The following is a 22,428-nucleotide window of genomic DNA, read 5'->3' as shown; positions in this document are numbered from 1 at the left end:
AGTGCCATGGACTTTCTTCCCTTTGTGTTTAAGGCACTTTTTATCGCTGGCTGATCTGCTTTGTCTTTGCAATGATGGACATTCTATCTCTAATCATGTGTGAAGGTCAGGGCGTAGGAAACAGCCTGAATTGAAAGGTAACCCCTCTCGTAAATCTGAATCTTACAGCTGGCCTCTGCTCGCAGAGCTGTACGGCTGGGATGGCAGTAACTGAGGACAATCTCTTGAACATACATTTTATCTCTCATTTCTCCCATGATTACATTAAGTGAGACAGAAAAAGCTTTTCAGATTGTGTAGCAGTATTTAATGGGGAGGTCTGGAAACCTTGGAGAGAATCCTTCTCTTATTATTTTGGTTACTGGTCCTTTCTGAATGGAAAGCCAGTGTATAAATATTGCTACCCTGCTCTGCTCAAGATAATTGAAAAATGAAAATGGCTACAACGGCAGAATAACAATTATCCCAGGGCTGGGAGACCAGACACATGGCTGGACACGTTAACTGTCTCGCCGGGAATGAGAAGGGGGCTGGGTGGGTGGGAGTTTCCGGAGGGTTCCTGCTCAGAGCCCTGACCTCCTCCCCATTCCCACCCCAGGGTGGGAGCTGGTTGGAAGCCCTGAGCAGAGTCATGAGGATTTACACACATGGAGTCACACCATCCACCCTGGGATGCAGATACCAATAGGCAGCTCAGAAAACTGACCAACTTCACATCATCCAGGAACTGCGGCGGAAGACAGGACACAAATGGCACAGGATCTGCTCTTTGCTGTAACATCTTCTTATCATCATAGGCTCTTTCCTGAAGCAGGCAAGTCATTGCTGCTGCAAATGCCCTGGGTTGGGTTTTATTTATTTATTTAGGGACCTTAAATGTGATTAGATGCCTTGGCACTCTCAGCAGCTCAGGGAGGACCCTTTAGTCAAACTCATTTCAAAAGTTAATGGAAAAAAGCTAATGGATTCTGAAGGATGGTAGTAATGTATATAAGCCTCCTCTCAGGGGACTTAAGAGGGGAGGGGAAGGTGGAATCATGAGAAAGTACTGGAAGAATAGTATGTTATTTTCTGCTTCAAAGTCTGAATTTGCAAAGGCCGCTTTCTGGGAGCAGCTGGTGGGGTCCCAGCTGCTGGGTAGTGGTGATGATTCCACTCTTTCCAGGAGGAGTAAGAGCTCCAGCGTAGTGTGCAGGGGGCTACCCACTCAGGAGGTCCTGTGGAAGACCGCCACACTGGCAGGCTGTCCCTGGCCCTCAGAAAGGGCTCTGCCTGTGTTTTCAGTCACTTAACATTTCAGATTTGGGGCAGCTACAGACCCCTGCTCTCCAACCACAAGCCAGACAAATGGCTGCCAAGGGGCTTTTCAGCCTGCAGGCTGTAACCTGGGGCTGATTCTGGAATCTGGGGCTTTAGCCATTGACACAGGGGCCATTTACAGCAGAGCTTTTTATCTCCTGTATTTGGCTGAGCTGGAGAAGGACATGGCAGCCCATTCCAGTATTCTTGCTTAGAGAATCCTGTGGACAGAGGAGCCTGGTGGGCTGTTGTCCATAGGGTGGCATAGAGTCGGACACGACTGAAGTGACTTAGCATGCATGCATGTATTGGAGAAGGAAATGGCAACCCACTCCAGTATTCTTGCCTGGAGAATCCAAGGGACGGAGGAGCCTGGTGGGCTGCTGTCTATGGGGTCGCAGAGTTGGACATGACTGAAGTGACTTAGCAGCATCAGCAGCAGCAGTTGGCTGAGCTCCCCTCAACACTGTTTGCCACTGTCCTGAGAACACTTTTGGAGTTCCTCATTGCTTCCTAATTCCTCCCTACCTTTCCAAATTTGTTACCACCAACCATTACCCATTCTAGTCTGTCCATCATTCCTCAAACATAAACATCGCTTACGCCTTCATCTCCATTATGCTTTTGTGCCCTTCTTTCAACCAAGTACATACCTCTCTCTCTCTACCTGGAAGTATTCTGTTTCATAATCAAGATTTCTCTGTAATAAATTTTTCTTGACTACTTTCCATGGAAGCAGACTCCTTCTCTGAACTTGGATAACACTCTATCCATACATACAGGAAGCTTTCCATTCTACCTTTGAAGTGTCAAGAAGGTTTAATACAGATATTTAATTCCTTAACTTAGCCTTTCTCATAGTATGCTCTGTAGAACTCTGGGCTGATAGAATATTACTAATTGTTAAATTTTTTTAAAAAAGCTTTTCTTGATTAAATAAGAAATGGTTGGCTAGGTTTCTTTCTGAACCATTTTTTAAAGTTTTCCTGTACTAACACTTACTGCAAAACTTTCAAAGGAAGATATAATTTGTGGCTTTTCCCAAGCTTACTTGGCCATCAAAGGTGAAAAATCCGACTTAAAGCAGATTAGTTTTCTTGTGGTTAATGACAGGTAAACCTACATGTATATAGGTGATAGTTTCCCCAAGGAGTTCTGTCCGTTTATAGTCAGTGAAAGAGGGAGATACATTATTTACATAAATGCCGTTTTTTAAGGACCCTGCAAAGAAGCCATAGTGAATGAGAATAACCTTTTTCGCAAAGGGAATACTCCCTGGCAAATTAATCAGTTTTTATAGGTCTATATTTTGAGCACAGAAGTTTCTTAAAGTGAGGAGTATCTCTGCTGACCTTTTAGACTTTGCATCTTACACAGTGTAGGTAATGTGAAAGTTGCACAGGAAATACTGATGGAATTAATGAACAGCCTTTCAGAGCCCAATGCCACAGAAAAGCCTTCTTATCTGCTAGAAAGATGACCAGCATTTCTAATCAACCAATAAATAAGATCTTTCCCTCTCTGAACAAAATGAAGTCACTTTGTTCTTGTTTGTCTTCCTAGATGGCTTTGGACCATGTAGGTACATCAACTCCATGTGTTATGGTGAAGATGCCAGCCACACAGAAGACTGAGAAGCAGAGCCCTGAGCACCCAGGCCTGGGATGCCACTGTCATGGTCCCCGATGCTACTCCTACCTGGTAGCAGGTGCCAAGTTCCCTCCCGTTGGCTGAAAAGGACAACATGCCCATCGCCAGATCCACGAGGCAGCCGATCTCCAGGTCCACGTTGCTGCGACTCGCTCTTTGGGATGTAGCCACGATGTCCCCACCCCAGACCATGTAGCAATTGCTGCGTTTCACGCTAGGAGCCAAAGAGAGCAAAAGACAAAGAATAACCTGGACTGGGGCAGTTTGCAGTCAAGACTCAGGACTGAAATGCCCCCAAAGCCTCCAGGGAAGCTTTCCAATCAGCCCCCAATAATTGTTTTTCTTAAGTGAATTCACTGAGTTTAGGAATGTGGCAATCTATCTACTTCAAAGAACAGAGTATTCAGGTAATCTGTTTCCTGGCTCACTGTCAGTTTGCATTTCTGAAACAGATATCAGGGACCACAATATTAGAGGGGAGAACTAAAGGTGCATGTGGACTTAGAGAGAGGTTTGGTATAAGAGTGGGAACAAAAAGGTCTGTGTCCTGAGTCCTAGCCCAGTGCCAGGGCAAAAGGCCACTGGACACTTGAGATGCAGGCCCACGTTCCTTAGGACGGCAGGCCTGGGCCACGGAAGACTTGCAAAGTAGATAAAGTTAATCTCTGATGTCCTCTCGCCTCTTGACCTGTACTACCTGCCCTCCCAGCTGTTTGGAGTCCTGCCTTCCGCACCCTCACCCTTCCACACCTATGCACTTGGGTACCTTTTTCAGCTAGCTGGCTACCACTCCCACAAAGAAAACTCCATCATAGGCATTTTGATGAAAATGCCAACTATAATAACCAAAAGATTTTGAACCCCCAAAGCCCAATTTCTGAATGGTAAGATTTCAACCACTGGATGGGCTCTCGAGAAGCAGTAGATGAGTTCCCATAGCCGCTTATGAGGGCTGAGGGCAAGCCCAGCCCTGGTGTGTCCATCTGAGGGACCTGAGAACTTAAAGTTGCATCAAATGACTTGTCTCAGGCTAAAGGACTTCCCTGGTGGCTCAGATGGTAAAGAATCTGCCTGCAATGCAGGAGACCTGGGTTCAATCCCTGGGTTGGGAAGATTCCCTGGAGGAGGGCATAGCAACCCATTCTGGTATTCTCTCCATGGACAGAGGAGTCTGGCGGGCTATAGTCCATGGGGTTGCAAAGAGTGGGACACACCTGAGGGACTAAGCACGCACAAAGGAGAAAGTGACTCTATATGGGACACTACATCAGCCCTTTAAACTTCCTAAGGTTGATCTGATTTTGCCTTGGAAAGCCAAGAGTTTGATTAGAATTCTTCCAGGTTCTTTCTGATTCTTGAAGTCTGTCCCTTTCCGCAACAACTAGAAATCCCCTTGGTAAGCATGCCTTCACCTCCTCTGCCTGCCTCTTCTCTAGGGCACCAGTGGGGCTGGTTTCGCAGTGTAAATGCCCTCAGGCAGAGCCGGTGCAAATGGCTCCTTTCCAGTGAGTTATAGCCATTGATAGATTTTCATTAAGGTTAAACTGCAGCTGTGTTACTACTACTTTTCAGTGATCAGAGTACTAAGTACATGGATGACTACAGAATCCAGTTAATAATGTATGAAAGTCATGGGAGTGTGAAGTGCTACACTTTGGTCCTATTTTAAAGGGCTCAAGTTTGAAATGCCCGAAAGCATCTGAAAATCGATCCCGTGTTTATTTCTTATTATACAAGACAAAGAACCAAGAGTTATTGAAGTGAAGTGAAGTTATTGGGCACCTACTATTTCCTGCATCTTATTCTAGGTGCCAATGTGCCACATACTTTTCTCAGTGAATGTGGTCTGAGGCTCAGATAAATAAAATTATCAGTCTGGTGTGGCACAGCCAGAAAACTGGAGCAAGAGACCCAGCTGGGAGGAGACCGTCTGGCTTTTTGTTCTTTTGGCTGAAGAGTGAAGTCTGGACTGGACAAGGGCTTTCACATACTTTTCTTTGTAACCAAACCAGATGTTGCATTTGGTTACAGCATCTCCTCTGGGTCTCATAACATGATGGACACTCAGTAATGGTAATAAGAGCAATGTTTATTGAGTACTTGGGTCAAGGCACTGTTGCAGGCACTTATCTATGTTTTATCTCAATCCTCATAACACTCTGTTAGATTAGAACTATTATTCTTTTATAGATGAGGAGGTTCAGACCCAGGGTGGTTAAGTAACAGGCCCAAAGTCACACCTCTAGAAAGCACTGGAACCCAGTTTAAAATGGGGGCAATTTGCTTCCATTGTCCTCTTTGCTTCCTCTGTCCTCTTAACTACCCACCACAATGGTCTCCCAGGACACAGCAATCCTGCCTGACCTCAGCCCCTAGTCTTTGATGAGCAAGTAGCATCTAAAGAGTATTAATTGCAAAACATCCTGACTTTTTAGGGATAAAGGTCAGCATGAGGACCAACTTCTTACATTTCTATATAAGTCTGTATGGGCAAGGACTCTAGGAAATCTCACTGAGGTGGAAATAAAGTCTGCTGGTTCATCTCTGGGGCAATGGTGGCCAAAGATCTTTTTTCTGATGGCAGTTCTAGTGGACTGGTGGGAGGATATGCGTGTACCTAAGGCATGTTTTTCTTTAAGATCCCTAATTTCTACTCAGCGGTAATTATTCCTGAATTCATCATGTCTCTTTGATGGTTTTTATTCTTTCAGCCATTACCAACTTTTAGGATGGGGAGTTCTGAGTTGATCAGCTGCTGTGTGTGATGTGGTACATCTTTTTATTTCTTTGGAACTGATTTCCCTTAAGCACCTGAGGATTTTTCTCTGCCTTTTTCTAATGTTGCAGAAATTGGGACTTGTCCAGAAATCACAGAGAAAAGACTTAGAGGGAGCTTAGACCTCTCAATTGTCCATCTGTATTTCCCATTCCTGGGTCATGTTTTATATACATAATGAAACTGCCCTTTATTCTGGCTGATAATAACTTCTCCTACCATAATACCCTCTCCACCGCCCCACCCCAAGCTCATTCACTCAAGGATTTTAAGCCTGTGCTTTTTCCCCCTCTTTATAATAGAAGTTGGGATGTTTCTTTCTTTGAGTTGTGAACAGAGAGAGGAAAAAGACTGCTGGATGAGGGAGGGAGGAACCTGATGGCCAAACCTGCCCCTTGGAAGTGCTCTTACCTTTCGTGGACTCGGCCTCTTTCATCCCCCAGAGTAACAGTCACAGTACAGTTTTTATTCAGGTCAAACTTTTCACTGTACAAGTGATAATCCGGAGTCACCCATCCGACCCACACGCAGGAGGGGTCCTGTCCGGCAAAGATGCGGATCGCATAGTAGCACTGCTGAGGAGAGACCACAGATGGAGTGAGTGTCCCCAGCTGGGGGCAATGGGCTCGAGAGGTAGACATTACACAGCAGCCCACTTGTCCCCTTTTCTTAGAAAGCACACTCGGTACTGGAGGTGTGCCCTGCTCTCTGGCCTAGGGGCAGGGCTGACGCGAGAACTTGGCTTCCTTGTTTTCCCGCTTTCTGTTGTGCTTTAGCACCTAGACAATCAGGCACCTAATCTGTCACCCTCTGCCCAGAAGATGCTGCTGCTGCAGAGATCAGGGGCAGCCACTCAACGGTCAACATAGAACCCTCACTCTCTTCTGGCTCCTCGGGCTGCTGCGGGGAGCTGGGCACTGCCTACCTTCGGAGAGAACAGTCAAGGTTCAGAGAACAAGGCCACTTGCCACTTCTGCAGGGAAGTCCAGGGATATATTTTTTTAAGTCTTAAGGAGGAGGCTACAAAAGAAAAAGCCCACATTGTGGCCAAAGGTGCTTCATATGGCCATTAGGCTCAGTGACAGGCAGGGCTGAAAACTACAGCCATTCTTAGGTAGGCACTAACAATTTGTGAAGTTTATCACTACATTGTAATAGCAACTGAAGCACTGAGTTAAGTGACTGCGTCATCATTTTCTTTATAAAACTGAACACATTTATTCTAAATGAAGTCCTCGTATTTGTTGTTATCGCCAATTTTTTGATTGGAAGAGAAAAGAGTCAGCCAGACACAACCTGTGCTGGAATCCTGGGGCTGGCAGCTATTAATCGTGTGACCTTAGACAAGTCATTTGTCTTCTGTGCCTTGGAGTGCAAGAGATTGTTCATCTCCCAGGGCTGCAGTGGAAATTAAGGGGGAAGGTGACACGGTGTGCTCCGTGCAGTGCTCTGCACACAGCAGGTGTGTGACACGCCAAGTTAAGAATCTTATGCCAGACAATTAACCTATGATTACCGGGTTGCAGGGTAACTTTATCGAAGGGGTGACATGCATTTCTTACAAAGAGTTGGTTTTGTTTTTTTTTGGTCAGGTGCTAAAGAAAGATGCGTTGTTGTTGTTTAGTTGCTAAGTCGTGTCTGGTTCTTTGCAACCCCATGTCCTGTAGCCCACCAGGCTCCTCTGTCCATGGGATTTCCTAGGCAAGAATATGGGAGTGAGTAGCCTTTTCCTTCTCCAGGGGATCTTCCTGACCCAGGGATCAGATCTGCATTTCCTGCATTGGGAGGCAGATTCTTTACCACTAAACTACCAGGAAAGCTCAAAAGGAAGAAAGAAATTAGGAAGCATTGCTTTCTGACCACTGTTTATAGAAAAGAATCAAAAGCAGCCTGCATCTTCTGGGCTGGCTCCCTGCTCCTTTTTTTTCATTTGACTGCTTTCAACATCATTCCTGGCGCTGCTCAGAGAGATGGGAGAGTTGATTCACAGAAGTTTACATAAAAGAGCAAACAAAAGGATTAAATTAACAGCCCCCCTTTCCCCCTCAACTGGTGTTCCTTTCAATCAGAAAGGCAGTGCTGGGTCCCTGGTGGCAAATAGGCACCAAATACACAATGATGCCCAATTAGATGCTCTAGGTAGAGTTCTGTTTTGCACTGAATAACTGTTTTTCTTTCCCCCACTTGAGAGATGCCATAGATATGTTCTGGAAGCATTAAGATGGATATTAAAAGGCAGAGTAATTGGCAATTAAAGAGGATCTCTAGACAGATCTTTGCTGTAAGGGGCATATTACCAGGCATGGCAAAGAATCAAATAATTAAAACCATAATTGAGCACATTTACTTACTGTTGTTGTGTGAGAGAGTATTTCTTGCATCTGTTTCCTGTGGGGAAGATAATCCATGTTTTAGTTCTTCAGCTCTATAAAGAAGCCAACAAGTCTGACAGGCAATTGATCTACCTTTAATGACGAAGACAAGTTTAGGAAGCTGGATGTTTCCCACATATGAGTGATCCCAACTGATCTTGGAACTTTTCATCAGCAACCTGCTACCAGCAGGCAGGACTATGCCTTCTAACTCTTGTCTCTCAGCCCAGATGTAAGGTAGGGCAAGGGGGAGGCTGGGGAGATGTTAATAATATAGGCAGGGATACCCTGGGATACATTATCCTGTTCTCTCAAACAGCTTTGTTTCTTTAAAGCTTGGTAGACAGTAAAACTCTTGAGGAAACCTGCACCAGCCTTATATCAGCGATTAAAAATAGACATGAAAGGGAAGAAAGATAGCAAGGAATATATTTCTTATCAGGCAGAAGGAAGTCACATTACTCATGAATCACACAGCTACTGGGTTGGACACTGGCCATAGTTATGCAAAGAAGGTAGAATTTGCCTACAGAAGCTTCTAATTTCACACAATGGCAACAACAATTGCATCCTCTCATGCACTTACATTCTTTTCTACTCCAAAACATAGGAATTACAGGTTGCAAGGAGGCTAGGGACTCAGAGAACTTGAGAAGCGCAGAAACGTGTCCACTGGATGTGACGTGATTAAGCTTGATTGGCCCCCTAATTATACACTGTGCGCATACACACACACACATGGGCACACACACGTATGAGCACACATCCTTATTTCCTTCCTGACTGAAAGCAGAGGGAACCCTACAGACCGGGCTCCAGCTGTGCCATGGTGCAGTGAGAAGTAGACAAAGTCAGTTTTGCAGCAGACACGCTGAGCACCTCTGAGAGCTGGAGCCCCCTCTCCCTCACCTTTTCTGGAAAGCATCACTGTCCATACAGGGGCTGTGACTGAAGGAGGAGTGGCACTCGACGGGCACGCTCAGGCGGCAGTAGATCATGGTGGCACTGCTGTTCTGGGTGCCGAATGTCTTGTGGGTCACCTTGAGGCACGGAGGGGCATCCATGGTGCCGTCGATCCTCACGACCTGGAAATGCCACCATCCTCACCTGACACAGCCTGACTCCCGCCCACCCTCTCTTCCCTCACTGACTACCTAGGTAAGGCTTTCTGCGAAAGGCAAAGGTTGTCATGAGTGGTAACCCAACCGTTACACTTATCGTAATGTGGATCCTGCCCAATAAAATATCATAGACCCACTTCTGGCTGGGGAGATTAGGGATTTGAAAACATGACTGCTGGGTTTTCTGCGAGGTCAGGGGCGCCAGGCAGCAGGGGTGTTGCAGTGTGCTTGCTGATGCTGACCTTTTAGGAAGGTGGGGAGTGGCTAAAGAAGAAACTTTCCACAGGTTTCCCATGTCATTAGGCATAAGAATATCTAAGGGAGAAGGTGCCAGAAAGCGCAAGACTCCAGAAGTGACATTAGAGTTTCCTCAGAGGACCCTGTCTCCCACCTGGTGGACTTCCTGCCTTTACCTGCAGCCTGAGTCAAACAGAGGCTCCTGACAAAGGAGGAAATTCCCAGCTCCAGGGCATGAGCACTTGGAGGAGTGCAGTAGAGGAGGAAAGATCACAACTGGATGTTTGAAGTGTATGTGCGGGGGTGGGATGGGGAGCAGAGAAAGTGAGCGGACTTACAATGATGATTTTTTTATGATCTGAGCACTTCTCCCTGCATTCTAGAGCCAGTTTCCACCCTGCGGTCCATAAGCATGCTTACCTAGGTTTGTGGGGTCTGCATATTTTCAGTTTGTCAAAGGGGCTCATGACTTCCAAAAAAGTTTATGAGCCAGCTTTCTAAAGTAACTATCAGGTAGAAATTGGAGAAATTCAAGTCTACTATTTAAGGGTTTGGGGGAAAGGGGAGATGAAGAGCTGATGCTTGCTGAATTCAGATTGGGAGGTGAGTGAAGGAGACTTACACTCTGGTGGAAGTGAGCCCTTGAATCTAACGCTTCAGTGGAGTTGATCTGTCTGACATCCCATCAGCTCCCATCTCACCCTGACACCATGAAAAAATCGTGGTGTGTGTGGGCGACGCAGGGCAAGGAGATGTAGAACCAGAACCCAAATCAGGATCCTTACAATCTTTGGCTTCTCTGCGTCTCTGCTTCCCACACAAGGTACAAGCATCATAATCAACTATTGCACCTCCACCTAAAAAGCTGGAGATGGTTCTGCAGGAATTAAACACAGCCTAAAAGACATTAAGTCCTGAGCAGAGGAGAACAATGTCCGGGACATATCATCTTAAGTGCAGGTATTGAACTATTTTAGGAAAATGACATTTAAGGACTCTAGATACTATTTTGCTCTAATACTACTATAGCAACATCTGGAGAATATGTAGTGGCCCAAAGATTTGGGGATACGGATCTGCAAGGTGGTTGGTTATCCCTTGTAAGATGCCACTCAGCTGCCACAACTAAGGTGTCTGTAATGACAGCTCTGGAGTCTGGCAAGGAGGTGACTGGGGACAGCCAGGGCGTGCACTTGGGCAAGCACCAGCTGTGACAGGAGCATTAGTGGGAGCTCAGTGCCTGGGTCCCCCTGCCCTGTCAGCGTCCCCCACGATGTGTACGTGTAGCATACCTCTATCTGCGGATGATCCTTGGGCACGTTGACAAATGTTGGGAGGCGTTTGCTGAACCACATGGCCACGTCGCGATTCATGTTGACAGCAAAAGGCTCAAAGCCCTCTTGGAGGCCGCACATGGTATAAAACTTGAAGGTGCTGGCGTCCATCCCGAGATTCATGCGGCCGATCTGAGACAGCCCCAGAGAGCAGATGGGCACAAAGCCTGCAGAGTGGTGAGAGAGCTCAGTCAGCCTGCAGGACTGTCCCGGGAGGCTGGGAGGAAGCAGAACCCTTGCTTCCCTCACAGCTTTGAGTCCCAGTAGAAAAGATAGGACAGCATCCTTTTCTTTCTTCCTGGCCCATATACTCAACAACAGGAGACCATGTGGAGCTGACAGCTGCCCTTGGTATATGGGAAAGACAAGCGAGTCTGGTTCAAAATGACTGGCAGAAAAAATAATCATCCAGCCAAGATGTAAATAAAAGTCATCTGGAAAAGTAAAACCAGTAAGAGAAAAAGTGAAATTCTTTATTTATGTCTTAGTTAAAACTGATATTACTTGTGTGCTAAGTCACTTCAGTCATGCCCGACTCTTTGTGACCCCATGGACTGTAGCCCACCAGGCTCCTCTGCCCATGGGATTCTCCAAGCAAGAATACTGGAGTGGGTTGCCATGCCCTCCTGCAGGGGATCTTCCCAACCCAGGGATTGAATCCGCATCTCTTATGTCTCCTGCATTGGCAGGCAAGTTCTTTATCACAGGCACCAATTAGGCCCTGGGTAATTTTATGTTATTTATGTCTGGAGATATACTTTCTTTTAAATTGAGTTATAGTTGATTTACAATATTATATTAGTTTCAGGTATACAACATAGTGAATCAATATTTAAATAGATTGTATTCCATTTGAAGTTATTACAAAACAATGGCTATATTTCCCTGTGCTGTACAGTATATTCTTGTTGTTTATCTCTTTGATACACAGTAGTTTGTGTCTCTTAATCTCATACCCCTGTCTTGCTCCTTCCCTCTACCTTCTCCCCACTGTTTATCACGAGTTTGTTCTCTGTATCACTGAGTCTCTTTCTGCTTTGTTATATATATTCAGTTGTTTTATTTTTTAATTTCACATATAAGTGATAACATACAGCATTTGCCTTTGTCAGACTTATTTCATTAAACATAATACTCTCTGGATCCACCCATGGTGCTGCAAATAGCAGAATTTCATTCTTTTTTTTATGGCTAATATTCGTGTGTGTGTGTGTACGTGTGTGGATATAGGTATATACACACATATGTATATACATATACAGACACATCATCTTTTAACCATTCATCTGTTTATAGACACTTAGAGTGCTTCCATATCTTAAACCCTGTGTGATTTTAGATTTTGCCCCAAATAAAACAATGCAAGAAGCCCAAAGAATGACTTGATGTAAATTGCCAAATTTCTCTAGGTCCCCGCATATTCTCCAGTGAAATGAGAGGTACAGTGGCTCTTGTCATTTGAGAGTATGCTAAGAAGTTCTGGATGCTATACTATGACTGCTTGTTTACAAAATATATCTTACAAACCCCATCCTCCAAGTCTACTGATACAGTTCCCTCCTAAGTAGGAAAGTGAGATTTTCAAGCAGGAGCTGTAGAAAACTGTTCGCTCCTACAGTTACTGTCTCTCCAAGCTCTTTTCTGTGTCCTCATCATAATAAAGAAAGCATTGCCATGCAGAACAGACCCAAAGCAGAAGTTCAGATCGCTTGGTGTTCTTGTTTGTGGGCTATTTATGAATCATAATTGTGGACCAACAAATCAGCGGAGTTGGGAAAGCACTAATTATCCCAGACCTGGGAAGACATGAGGCAGGCAGCTGGAGGGCAGCTGAGGCTGCAGACTGCTTGGAAAAGGACGAAGGGCTCAGAGGCTGGAGGCTAAACCAGGGCTTGGAGCACCCCCATAAAGAAAATCGTGTCACTCCTAAGGAAGGAGTGTTTATGTGAGGGACATTTAAAGGTCAATTTTGGGAGAATTTATGTTCAACAGTAAGTCACTCATAGAGATCCAGGCCAAAATTCACTCTTCCTAAAGTCAGTGTGTATATACTATTACCTAAATCACAAAGTTTCTATGTAAATAAGTCATATAAGTGAAAGACAAATCCCTCCCAAGCTGAGTTGGTTGTTTTCAGAAACTGAATTTATTTAAGATACTATGTGATACTGTTTAATACTATTTCTAAGTAAGAGAGCTACAATGAAATCCTAGCAATGCAGGTGATGTCTGTACAAAGAGCCTCCACCCAGGACCGCTGGTGGTGGCCCCATCCCTCGGGAAGATGGAAGGTCTGGTCGATCAGATTCATGGACCTTCCTGAGTATTGTTTTGCTTCTGACACTATGTTTCATAGCCTCTGAGACTATAAGAGATGAAACTACCCCCTTCTATAGACAGAGATTTTTATAAGTAAGGAAGCTTTGAAGATATGACTCTAATATGGAATAAGGACTACTTGTTGGCACAATTTTGGGGAGCCTACTGGGACAGAGGGCTCTGCTTTATGCTGTGAGATGTGAAGGAAGGAAAAGAAATCATCCCAGTTGCCAGGGGCTTAGAGAAATGAGGATGACAAGTGGAAAGTGGGAGAGTGAATGGTGTGTGCTAAGACATCCCCACTTGCAAGACAGTACTTTTCTTTCCAACCTGGACAAGTACCACTCGAGTAGCTTTATCTGGAAGTCCTGATTTTGAAGCATTCCATCCCTGATGTGAGCAGAGACATGACATCTTAAGAAAGTCTCTTGGAAGTGGAGAAAAAGGAACTCTCTGACACTGTTGGTGGGGAATGTAAGTTGGTGCAGCTATTATGGAGAACAGTATGGAGGTTTCTCAAAAAACTAAAAGTAGAGTTCCATATGATCCAGCAATCCCAATCCCAGGCATATATCTGGACAAAATTATAATTTAGAAAGATTTTTGTGCCCCTATACTCAAAGCAGCACTCTTGACAATAGCCAAGACTTAGAAGCAACCTAAATGTCCATTGACGAATGGATAAAGAAGACGCAGTACATATATACAATGGAATACTACTCAGCTATAAAAAGGACGAAATACTGCCATTTGCAGCAACATGGATGGACCCAGAGATTATCATACTGAGTGAAGTAAGTCAGAGAAAGACAAATACCATAGGATATCACTTATAAATGGAATCTAAAATATGACATAAATGAACTTATCTATGAAACAGAAACAGATTCATAGACATACAGAACAGACGTGGTTGCCAAGGGAGATGTGGGTTGAGGAGGGATGTTTGAAGCTTGGGGTTAGCAAATGCAGACTATTATATACAGAATGGATAGACAACAAGGTCCTACTGTATAACACAGGGAACTATATTTGATATCCTGTTATGAATGATAATGGGAAAGAATTTAAAAATACATATATATATATACATACACATATAGTATGTATATATGTGTGTGTGTGTGTGTATAGATATAAAACTGAACCACTTTGCTGTGCAAAAGAAATTAACACAATATTGTAAATCAAGTGTACTTCAATAAAATCAATTAAAAAAAGAAAGCCACTCTTTCCCTTTCTTCTCCATTAACATGAATGATAGGATAAGTAAGCAGCAGATTCAAAACATGAGGACTTCTGAATAACTTCAGGTCACATCAGTGACTTCCTAATTATAGACACTCTGAAAATGTAAGATGCACACAGAAAGGAAAAAAGGTCATATTTGCACAAAGCCCTTTTTCTAAGGAACTTGGGCTCCTCATTGTTCCTAAGACATCAGCAGAAGGGACAGTACTTTGCTGTCCCTCTGAGTCACAGACCAGCTGCCAGTCAGTGGGCAAGAGAAGGGGGGAAGGTTACAGGGGATGAATACCCCAGATTTAAACAGCAGTCATGTCCTGGGGGCGGAGGGCTGCCCTCATTACAGAGCAGAGCACTGGCCCTCTGGGGCAGAAGCCATCTCTACAGGGGCCAGCTGAACATTGCCTGAAAACAGGCTCCTCAGCAGCAGCAAAAGTCAGGTATGTCAAAGCAACGGGAGGGAGTGTCAGGGACCTCTTGGGGGCTAAGTGGGCACAGTGGGGCAACTCTGTACAGTGGCAGACAAGAGCCTAAATCCCAGGCTTGCATCAAAAGAGCAAAACCCCAGAAAGGAGTGAGACAAAGCGACATCCTCAAAGGCACCAGCATTTTCTCCTGAGGAGGAATACTTTAAAACTGGATCAGCTCCCTCCACCTGGTAGAGAGGCTCCAGCTAAGGATCACTCCTCCACAACTTCCTTACTTGAGACATTACAACTTCATGCAACTCAGGAACTCTGCTTGACAGACAGAGGAGGGAGGGACAACGATGATAAACCACACCAGCTAATATTTATCAAGTACCTCTAGGTGTCAGGCCCTGGGCACTCTATGGATATATTACTGTGACTGTCTTACAGTGAGGAAACTGAGGCCTACCAAGTTGAGTAACTTGCTCAAAGGACTGTCTCCTGGAGTGAATGCAGGGCCAGCATGTGAACAAGACTGCCAGAGGAGCGGTCCAGAGTGAGCAGTGGGGACTGAGGCCCAGATGCCTGCTTTCTAACTCTCACTTCCGGTGACTGGCTTTGTGATGAACTCTTCCTTCAGTTTTCGGATGATTTTCCTACGTGTCATCTAGTTGACTAGTTTGCCTCTAGGTCAGGCAGCGGGAGACCTTCGACCACAAAGCACTCCAGGCCCCCAGGAGGAGAAGGGCTGCCTGTCACAAGTGGCCACATGGCTCCCTGGAGTTGGTTTGGTCTTACCTGGATGGACAGAGCCACTTGGGAAGGCCACGTGGCATCACCGTGAACAATGTCACCTACACACAAGGATCCACACTTTGTACACAATTCAACTATAACCCCCAGCTCAAATGAGACAGGAGATGTAACAAGATGGAAAAATAAAGGTGAAAAACAATACTCCATCCCAACATGCAAACTAGTAGATGCAATTATGCTGACGTCATTGAAGAGGTCTGAGGAGGAAATTTGCAAATGGCATTATTTGGAACCTAGATGTACATAGAATCCCTGTTTGAGGAAAGGAATGTCAAGAACATATTCATTTAAATGCTGCAGAGGACCCCAGGTTCTGATAAACTTTGTATCACAAGGCCTCATAGGGTTGTGTGATTAGGAAGAGGGACCCCCAGGAGGTCATCTTTTTATAATTCAGGAGCTTGGAAAGAAACCAGTTCTCTAGACCACACCAACCATGGATCCTTTTTAAAATCCATGTCAAACTGAAGTAATTTACTGAGAGCCAATCACTTCCCAGTAGCGGAAAAACTGAGATCATTGGGAGAAGTGGTGAGATGGCTGCCCAGACCATTCCTGGGGTGTTTCTCAGAGTCTCCATCCAGCAGTTCATGTTTTATCCATTAATTTTAATTTCCTAAGCCTCACAAAGAGGGAGTTCAGGGACAGCACCGAGATCGTCACAAGCTCTGTAGAAAACGCAGGGAACAGGAGGCTGCGCTCCCCTGCCACAGCTGTTCCCTGAAGCACAGCACCCACTTGGGGAGAGAATGACGGGGGGCTCTGGGTGCCAGCGTGTTTGTGCACAGACGACAGCGACTCTGCCTGCAAGGAAGTTTCATCTGCTGCCTGTGGAAGGGCTGCTGGTAGAGCCAGAGCCAGGGCATCTGTTAAGCACTGACACGCCGATAGAGGAAGAGCTTGGGAGGCTGTCCCTGCAGACACTGAAGCTGTAGCAAAGCAGGGTGTACCCAGGGGTGTCTGGCAGCAGCAGCAAGGCAAACCAGCTCTAAATTAAACTCTTTCAGACCTCATGTTCTGAGGTCCAGAATGATGTTCAGAATTTTATCTTCCTTTCCTTTAAATGGGATCAAAGGGAAGACTAACAGCAAAGGTTTCTCTGTGAGAGCTTCTGAGCTTCCAGATGCCTTTCAGTGACAACATTGAGAGCTGTGAGGGTGCAGTCCAGGGAACACAGTAGAGAACAATGATTAGGAAAACGAAGCTGATAAGAGTATGTCACCTATGATGCAGACGAGGATGGGGATGACAGCTTATAAATCACCCAAAGAAAAAAAATCAGCCACGAATCATAGTGCCTGCTCCCATTCCTTCCCCCAAAGGACTAAAAATACTTACCCCAGCAGGGTAAACAGCCTGAATCAAGGCTGGGATATTGGTGGCCAGAACACACACACAAATGGGATTTTGCTTTCTGAGGGGCTGTAATGCACACAATGTTTTATATTCAACAGATGGTTTTCCTAACAGCTCAAGGCAAGAATTGCTGGCTCTTTCCACTTTATGCAGAGCTGCTCTATGGTTAAAGAGCTGCTCTATGGTTATTCTAAGCCTCTGGGTTATTGTCGTCAAATAATTGCATGCAGACTCCCTTTCAATTGCCCTTCCTCTGACTCCTGAGCCATCACAGAACTGGAAAGGCCTCCCAATTATCTTGTCTCCATGTTATTAAAGTGCAGTGCAATGCTACAGTACAATGTGTGCACATAATACAGTACAATTCTCTTATAAAACAGAGTCCTAATAATAGACTTTGTTATTCTGAAGGTCAAATCATGTCTCTCTATACAAAGGGTCGATGAGGCATCTCTTTCATTACAGCACAGACGATCTCTAAAAGCAGAGTTCTCCTACAGCATCCCCTTTCTTTATAGTATTCTTCTGCTCAAACCCTAGGACAGCCCCCCATGTCACAGAGAGTGGAGTCCAAGAAGAGTGGGCCCAGATTAGACAATACAGTTTCCTGAATAAAAAGACCAAGTCTTGGTATTCAAGGCTATAATCTGTAACTTCTCATTCTTTCCAGCTTTGTCTTCTATAAATTCCATACACAATCATCCAAATGCTATCATCACTCTTTTCTGCAGTTTCCTGATTCCTCTCTATTACTCTACTTACAACCCCCTCCCCCGAGAAGAAGACCCTTCTTAGAGGTAAAAAGCTCATCTGTAGTTGCTGAGACAGCTCACAGTTTTCATTTAACTTTCAGTTCCAATTCCAGTCTTCTAGAATTTTCATCCTGTATTGGTCAACTGCCATTTCTGACCTATTGCTTTGTATTGGTAGTTAGCTTTCTGTATTTTCATTTAATTTATTTTTTGAACTAGAAAATTAACTCCTTCATTTTGCTACTATTTACATTTGTGTATACTTTAGACCACTGCTTCTCATACTTCAAAGTGCATGGGAGCTGTTGGGGTATCTTGTCTGAATGCAGTTTCTGAATCAGTAGGACTAGCGTGGGGTCTGAGACCCTGCATTTATAACAAGCAGCTCACACTTTTGATTATCAAGGCTTTAGACCTCATGGAGTTCTTACAACTCTGAAAACTGACGAGATCTTTTTCTCTTCCTTATGTTGAGCCAAAGTCTTATAGATAACTAAGCTCCCCGAGTCCACAGGGTCACTGGACTTTGGACTCTGCCTACTCCAGGAAGCTCCTTTCCTTGGGGATGAGCCTAAATTACCTAGTTCTTTGTTTTTCTCCAGCCTCATTGAAGATAGCCTCATACATGAAGATGATACCAGTCTAATGGCAGAAAGTGAAGAGGAACTAAAGAGCCTCTTAATGACGGTGAAAGAGGAGAGTGAAAAAAACTAGCTCAACATTAAAAAAATTAAAATCATGGCATCTGGTCCCATCACTTCTGGCAAATAGAAGAGGAAAAAGTGGAAGCAGTGAAAGATTTTATTTTCTTGGACTCCAAAATCACTGCAAACGGTGACTGCAACCATGAAATTAAAAGACACTTGCTTTTTAAAAGGAAGCTATGACAAACCTAGACAGCATATTAAAAAGCAGAGACATCACTTTGATGATTCTAAAAAGATCCAAATAGTCAAAGCTATGGTTTTTCCAGTAGTCATGTACGGATGTGTGAGTTGGACCATAAAGAAGAGTGAGTGCTGAAGAATTGATGTTTTCAAATTGTAGGGCTGGAGAAGACTCTTGAGAGTCCCTTGGACTGCAAGGAGATCAAAGCAGTTGATCCTAAAAGAAATAAACCCTGGCTATTCACTGGAAGGACTGATGCTGAAGCTGGAGCTCCAATACTTTAGCCACCTGATGTAAAGAGCTGACTCAGTGGAAAAGACCCTGATGCTGGGGAAGATTGAGGCAGGAGAGGATGAGATGGTTGGATGGTATCACCGATTCAATGGGCGTGAGTTTAAGCAAACTCTGGGAGATAGTGGAGGAGAGAGGAGTCTGGCGTGCTGCAGTCCATGAGGCCCCAAAGAGTTGGACACGACTTAGTGACTCAACAACAACATGAAGAGAGCACTGCTTGTGCCGGGTACTTAGTGAATATCTGTTTCCAAAGAGCAGTGACAGAGGATGGCTCGTCCCCAACCCCCTCATGTCATCAATGTTTCCTCCCTCTTTGCCTCAGAACCAGTACGTGGGCCATTCTTTCTGCTAGCAACTTCTTTCCCAGTTGTTTCCAAAAATATATTCTTTAAAACTCATATTTTAAACCTTTTCAGAAGGCATTAAAGCACGACCCCATATTGCTTCAGTCATCCTGTCTTTCTAAGAAAATACACTGACTTGCAGCTTTTCTATTATCCCAAATATATGGCTCTTAGAAAAATCTTTAAAGCTCTTTTAAGGTCCAGTTGATATGCATGTTGCAGATAATAGGTGTCTGTACAAAGTATGAAAATGATTTATAAAGCCAAAACACATTGTAAATAAAGAATATTTTATATGTATTAAAAATATGCATGCACACTAAGTCGCTTCCATTGTGTCCGACTCTTTGCAACCCTATGGTCCATAGCCAGCCAGGCTCTTCTCTCCATGGAGTTCTCCAGGCAAGAATACAGGAATGGGTTGCCATGTCCTACTCCAGGGGATCTTCCCAACCCAGGAATTGAACCTGTGTCTCTTATGTCTCCTGCACTCACAAGTGGGTTCTTTACCACTATCACCACCTGGGAAGCCTCAATTATATGCTCATTTATTTCTGCTGCTCTTGCCTCTGCAATTTTATCTTTTTTAACATTTGATGCAGGAAGAGGAGACTGTCTCTTTTTGTAAAGCGCCAGAAATTTAGAGCTATCCAGAACCCTAATCATTTACAGATGGGGAAAAGAGGCACAAAGAGGTTAAATAAAGTCAACCCGAGATGTCTTCTGCCATTTAGAACCCAGGTCTTCTGCTCTGGAGCAGCCTCTTCCCCTCTCAGCCTCCCTGCCTCCTCCTCCTTTGTACTGCAGGAGCAGAGAGTGGCACGGAACCAAGACCAGAGGTGTGATCACAGCGGGTATTAAGTCACTGCCACAGAATATTACATCTGAGGAGGATGTTGGCATTTATATGGTCTATCATCCTGTTTTCTGGTACAGATGAAGGAGGCAAAGCCCAGAGGAGTGAAACCAAGCCTTGCTGGGAGCCCACAGCTTGTTAGGAGCAAGCCAGCTGACTCACACTCCAGTGTTCCTAGTCCTGGTGCCAGCAGCCTTGTGTACATAAGGGAGTTCTGTAGACAAGAAATAAGAAGCACCTATTGCCCCTTTGTGTAGCTGGAAGCACCAACCTGACTGTAGTCTATTTCCGGCCATTAACAAGTGCAACTGTGCTTGGGTTTCACAGCATGTTTGAGTTTCTATTCTGAAATTCTATTTCATTCAAGGAACAGCTAAGTCAACTTCCATGTTTCAGTGATTCTCATCAAAACATTAAGTTCAATTATACCAACATTCACAATGACAATTCAAATCAGAATAAGAGGATAATTCTAATTCATTGACTTTTCTCTCCTGCCAGGGACATCAGCATACAGGCAGTTAGCGCTTCCTTTGTGATCCTGAGAAACCTGGGGAACATTACCATGCCAAGGCACAAGCAGGGAATTAGAGGGAGCGCCTTGGTCATTCTATGCTTATATCTGGCCCAGATGGTAAAGAGTTTCTGCAATGCAGGAAACCGGGGTTCAATCCCTGGGTCAGGAATATCCCCTGGAGAAGGAAATGGCAACCCACTCCAATATTCCTGCCCAGAGAACCCCATGGACAGAGGAGCCTGGTGGGCTACAGTCCATGGGGTTGCAAAGAGATGGACATGACTGAGCAACTAACACTTTCCTTGGTCAATCTCTCTGGAAGTTCAGACTTACATTTATGCTGCATATATCAACTATCTCTATTATTTGTTTTGATTCTTCAAAAATGATAGTATAAGAGCTGTCTTTACCCCAGGGCTTTAGATCTGCAAAGGTCAGTGTGCCATGAGTGAGGAGGCAGAAGATCTCATCCCATTCCCTGGAGTTCCCTTCACCTTGTGGACATGGAAAGGGGTGGGGAGGTTGGTGGATTTACCATTGTCAATCTCGTAGTCAGCGAAGGCAAGTTCAGAGCCTTTGTTGGTGATCAGCAGCTCCCCATTCAGCGTGAAGATCATTGAAGCATCATCCAGGTTAATCATACATCCAACCACATCTCCTGGCTGCCAGGTCCGTCCAAAATACCCACTCCCTTGATGCCAACGCTGGCCCTAGAAGACAAGAGCCCAGGGATTAGAGAAATGGAGGTCCTAGAGGCCCCTGTGCTGCTGGAGAAGTGACCCCATGAGTAGTTTCTCCTAATGGGCAGTGGTGCCTGGTTTCCAAACGATACTTTCCTTTCTACCAAGGACAGTGCTCAGGGAGAAGTGGTCTATCTACAGATGTGGGCAACCAAGGTACACAAGGCTCATCAGAAAAGGTGGCCAAGTCTCCCAATACATAGTCAGCTATGTAAATGAGCTGGACCCCCCTGAAGACAAAGTGGTAAGATTGCCCCGCATGCTTGGCTGCACAGTGTTCTGTGGGTTCAGGGGCAAGGCAATATGGAGGCGATTACAGAAAGGACTAGAGTGTACAAACCCTCCCCTTTGCCCTAGAACAAAGGGACAAACACTAGGTGATGAGTGTGCTGTAGTCTAAATTAGTCCATCTGGTGGCTCCTCCCTTTTGAAGCCAGAGGTCCAGATACTCAGAACTTCTCACTTCTGGAGAAATGTTTGGAGCAGAAAAACCTGGACTGAGGAGTGGCGAGCACCAGCCAGACTCACCCTGCTGCCTTCAAACACAAAGGCTTGGTCATCCGCCCCCAGCTCAATGTCGGGTCGGCAGCCTGGCCGTGCCCAGCCAACACGCATGTCGCCTCCGGTCACCACCTCGAACTCGAAATACCACTTTCCAGATCTCACGGCATAAGAGCGCTCTACCCGGAAAAAGCGGATCTTGTCTATGCTGACTTTCTCCACAGCTGGGTCAGCTATCAAGAAGGAAAGGGAGGAGAGATTGCCAGAGAAGGAGAGAGAACACAGGCTTTTAATATTTAGGGAGGACTCCTCGAAGGATGTTCAACAACAAAGGCTGATGGCAGATCTCCTGCTAGTCAATATAACATAATGTTCATAAAAGAATCATCGCCATCATCATCATGTCATAAAAACACAAACTACCATTCACCTGTGTGAGTGCTCTGCAGTAGAAACGAAATCTCAGTGTTTCCTCCCAATAATCCTATGAAATCTGTGTTATTGTCTTCATTTTACCAATGAAGAAACAGGCTCAGAGGGGTTCACTTGTTCAAGGTCATAGAGCCAATAAACCGAGGAGAGCCAAGACCTGAACTGAGGT

The 22,428-nt window shown here is 44.9% G+C and overlaps 1 protein-coding gene across 1 annotated transcript in view; it reads right to left on the bottom strand.

Moving 5' to 3' along the window:
- Positions 1-22,428, bottom strand: part of RYR3 (ryanodine receptor 3) — a 470,522-nt gene that overhangs the window by 184,595 nt on the left and 263,499 nt on the right. The window contains exons 27-33 of the mRNA XM_044925248.2: positions 21,855-22,060; positions 21,122-21,296; positions 10,748-10,956; positions 9,007-9,182; positions 8,077-8,113; positions 6,137-6,300; positions 2,998-3,163 (exon numbers count right to left, since the gene is read on the bottom strand). Of these exons, the coding sequence (XP_044781183.2) occupies positions 2,998-3,163; positions 6,137-6,300; positions 8,077-8,113; positions 9,007-9,182; positions 10,748-10,956; positions 21,122-21,296; positions 21,855-22,060 (1,133 nt within the window). The remainder of the gene's footprint in view (positions 1-2,997; positions 3,164-6,136; positions 6,301-8,076; positions 8,114-9,006; positions 9,183-10,747; positions 10,957-21,121; positions 21,297-21,854; positions 22,061-22,428) is intronic.

The sequence above is a fragment of the Bubalus bubalis genome, chromosome 11 (assembly GCF_019923935.1).
Source record: "Bubalus bubalis isolate 160015118507 breed Murrah chromosome 11, NDDB_SH_1, whole genome shotgun sequence".
NCBI classification, from domain to species: domain Eukaryota; kingdom Metazoa; phylum Chordata; class Mammalia; order Artiodactyla; family Bovidae; genus Bubalus; species Bubalus bubalis.
This window is presented reverse-complemented; position numbering and strand designations above follow the sequence as displayed.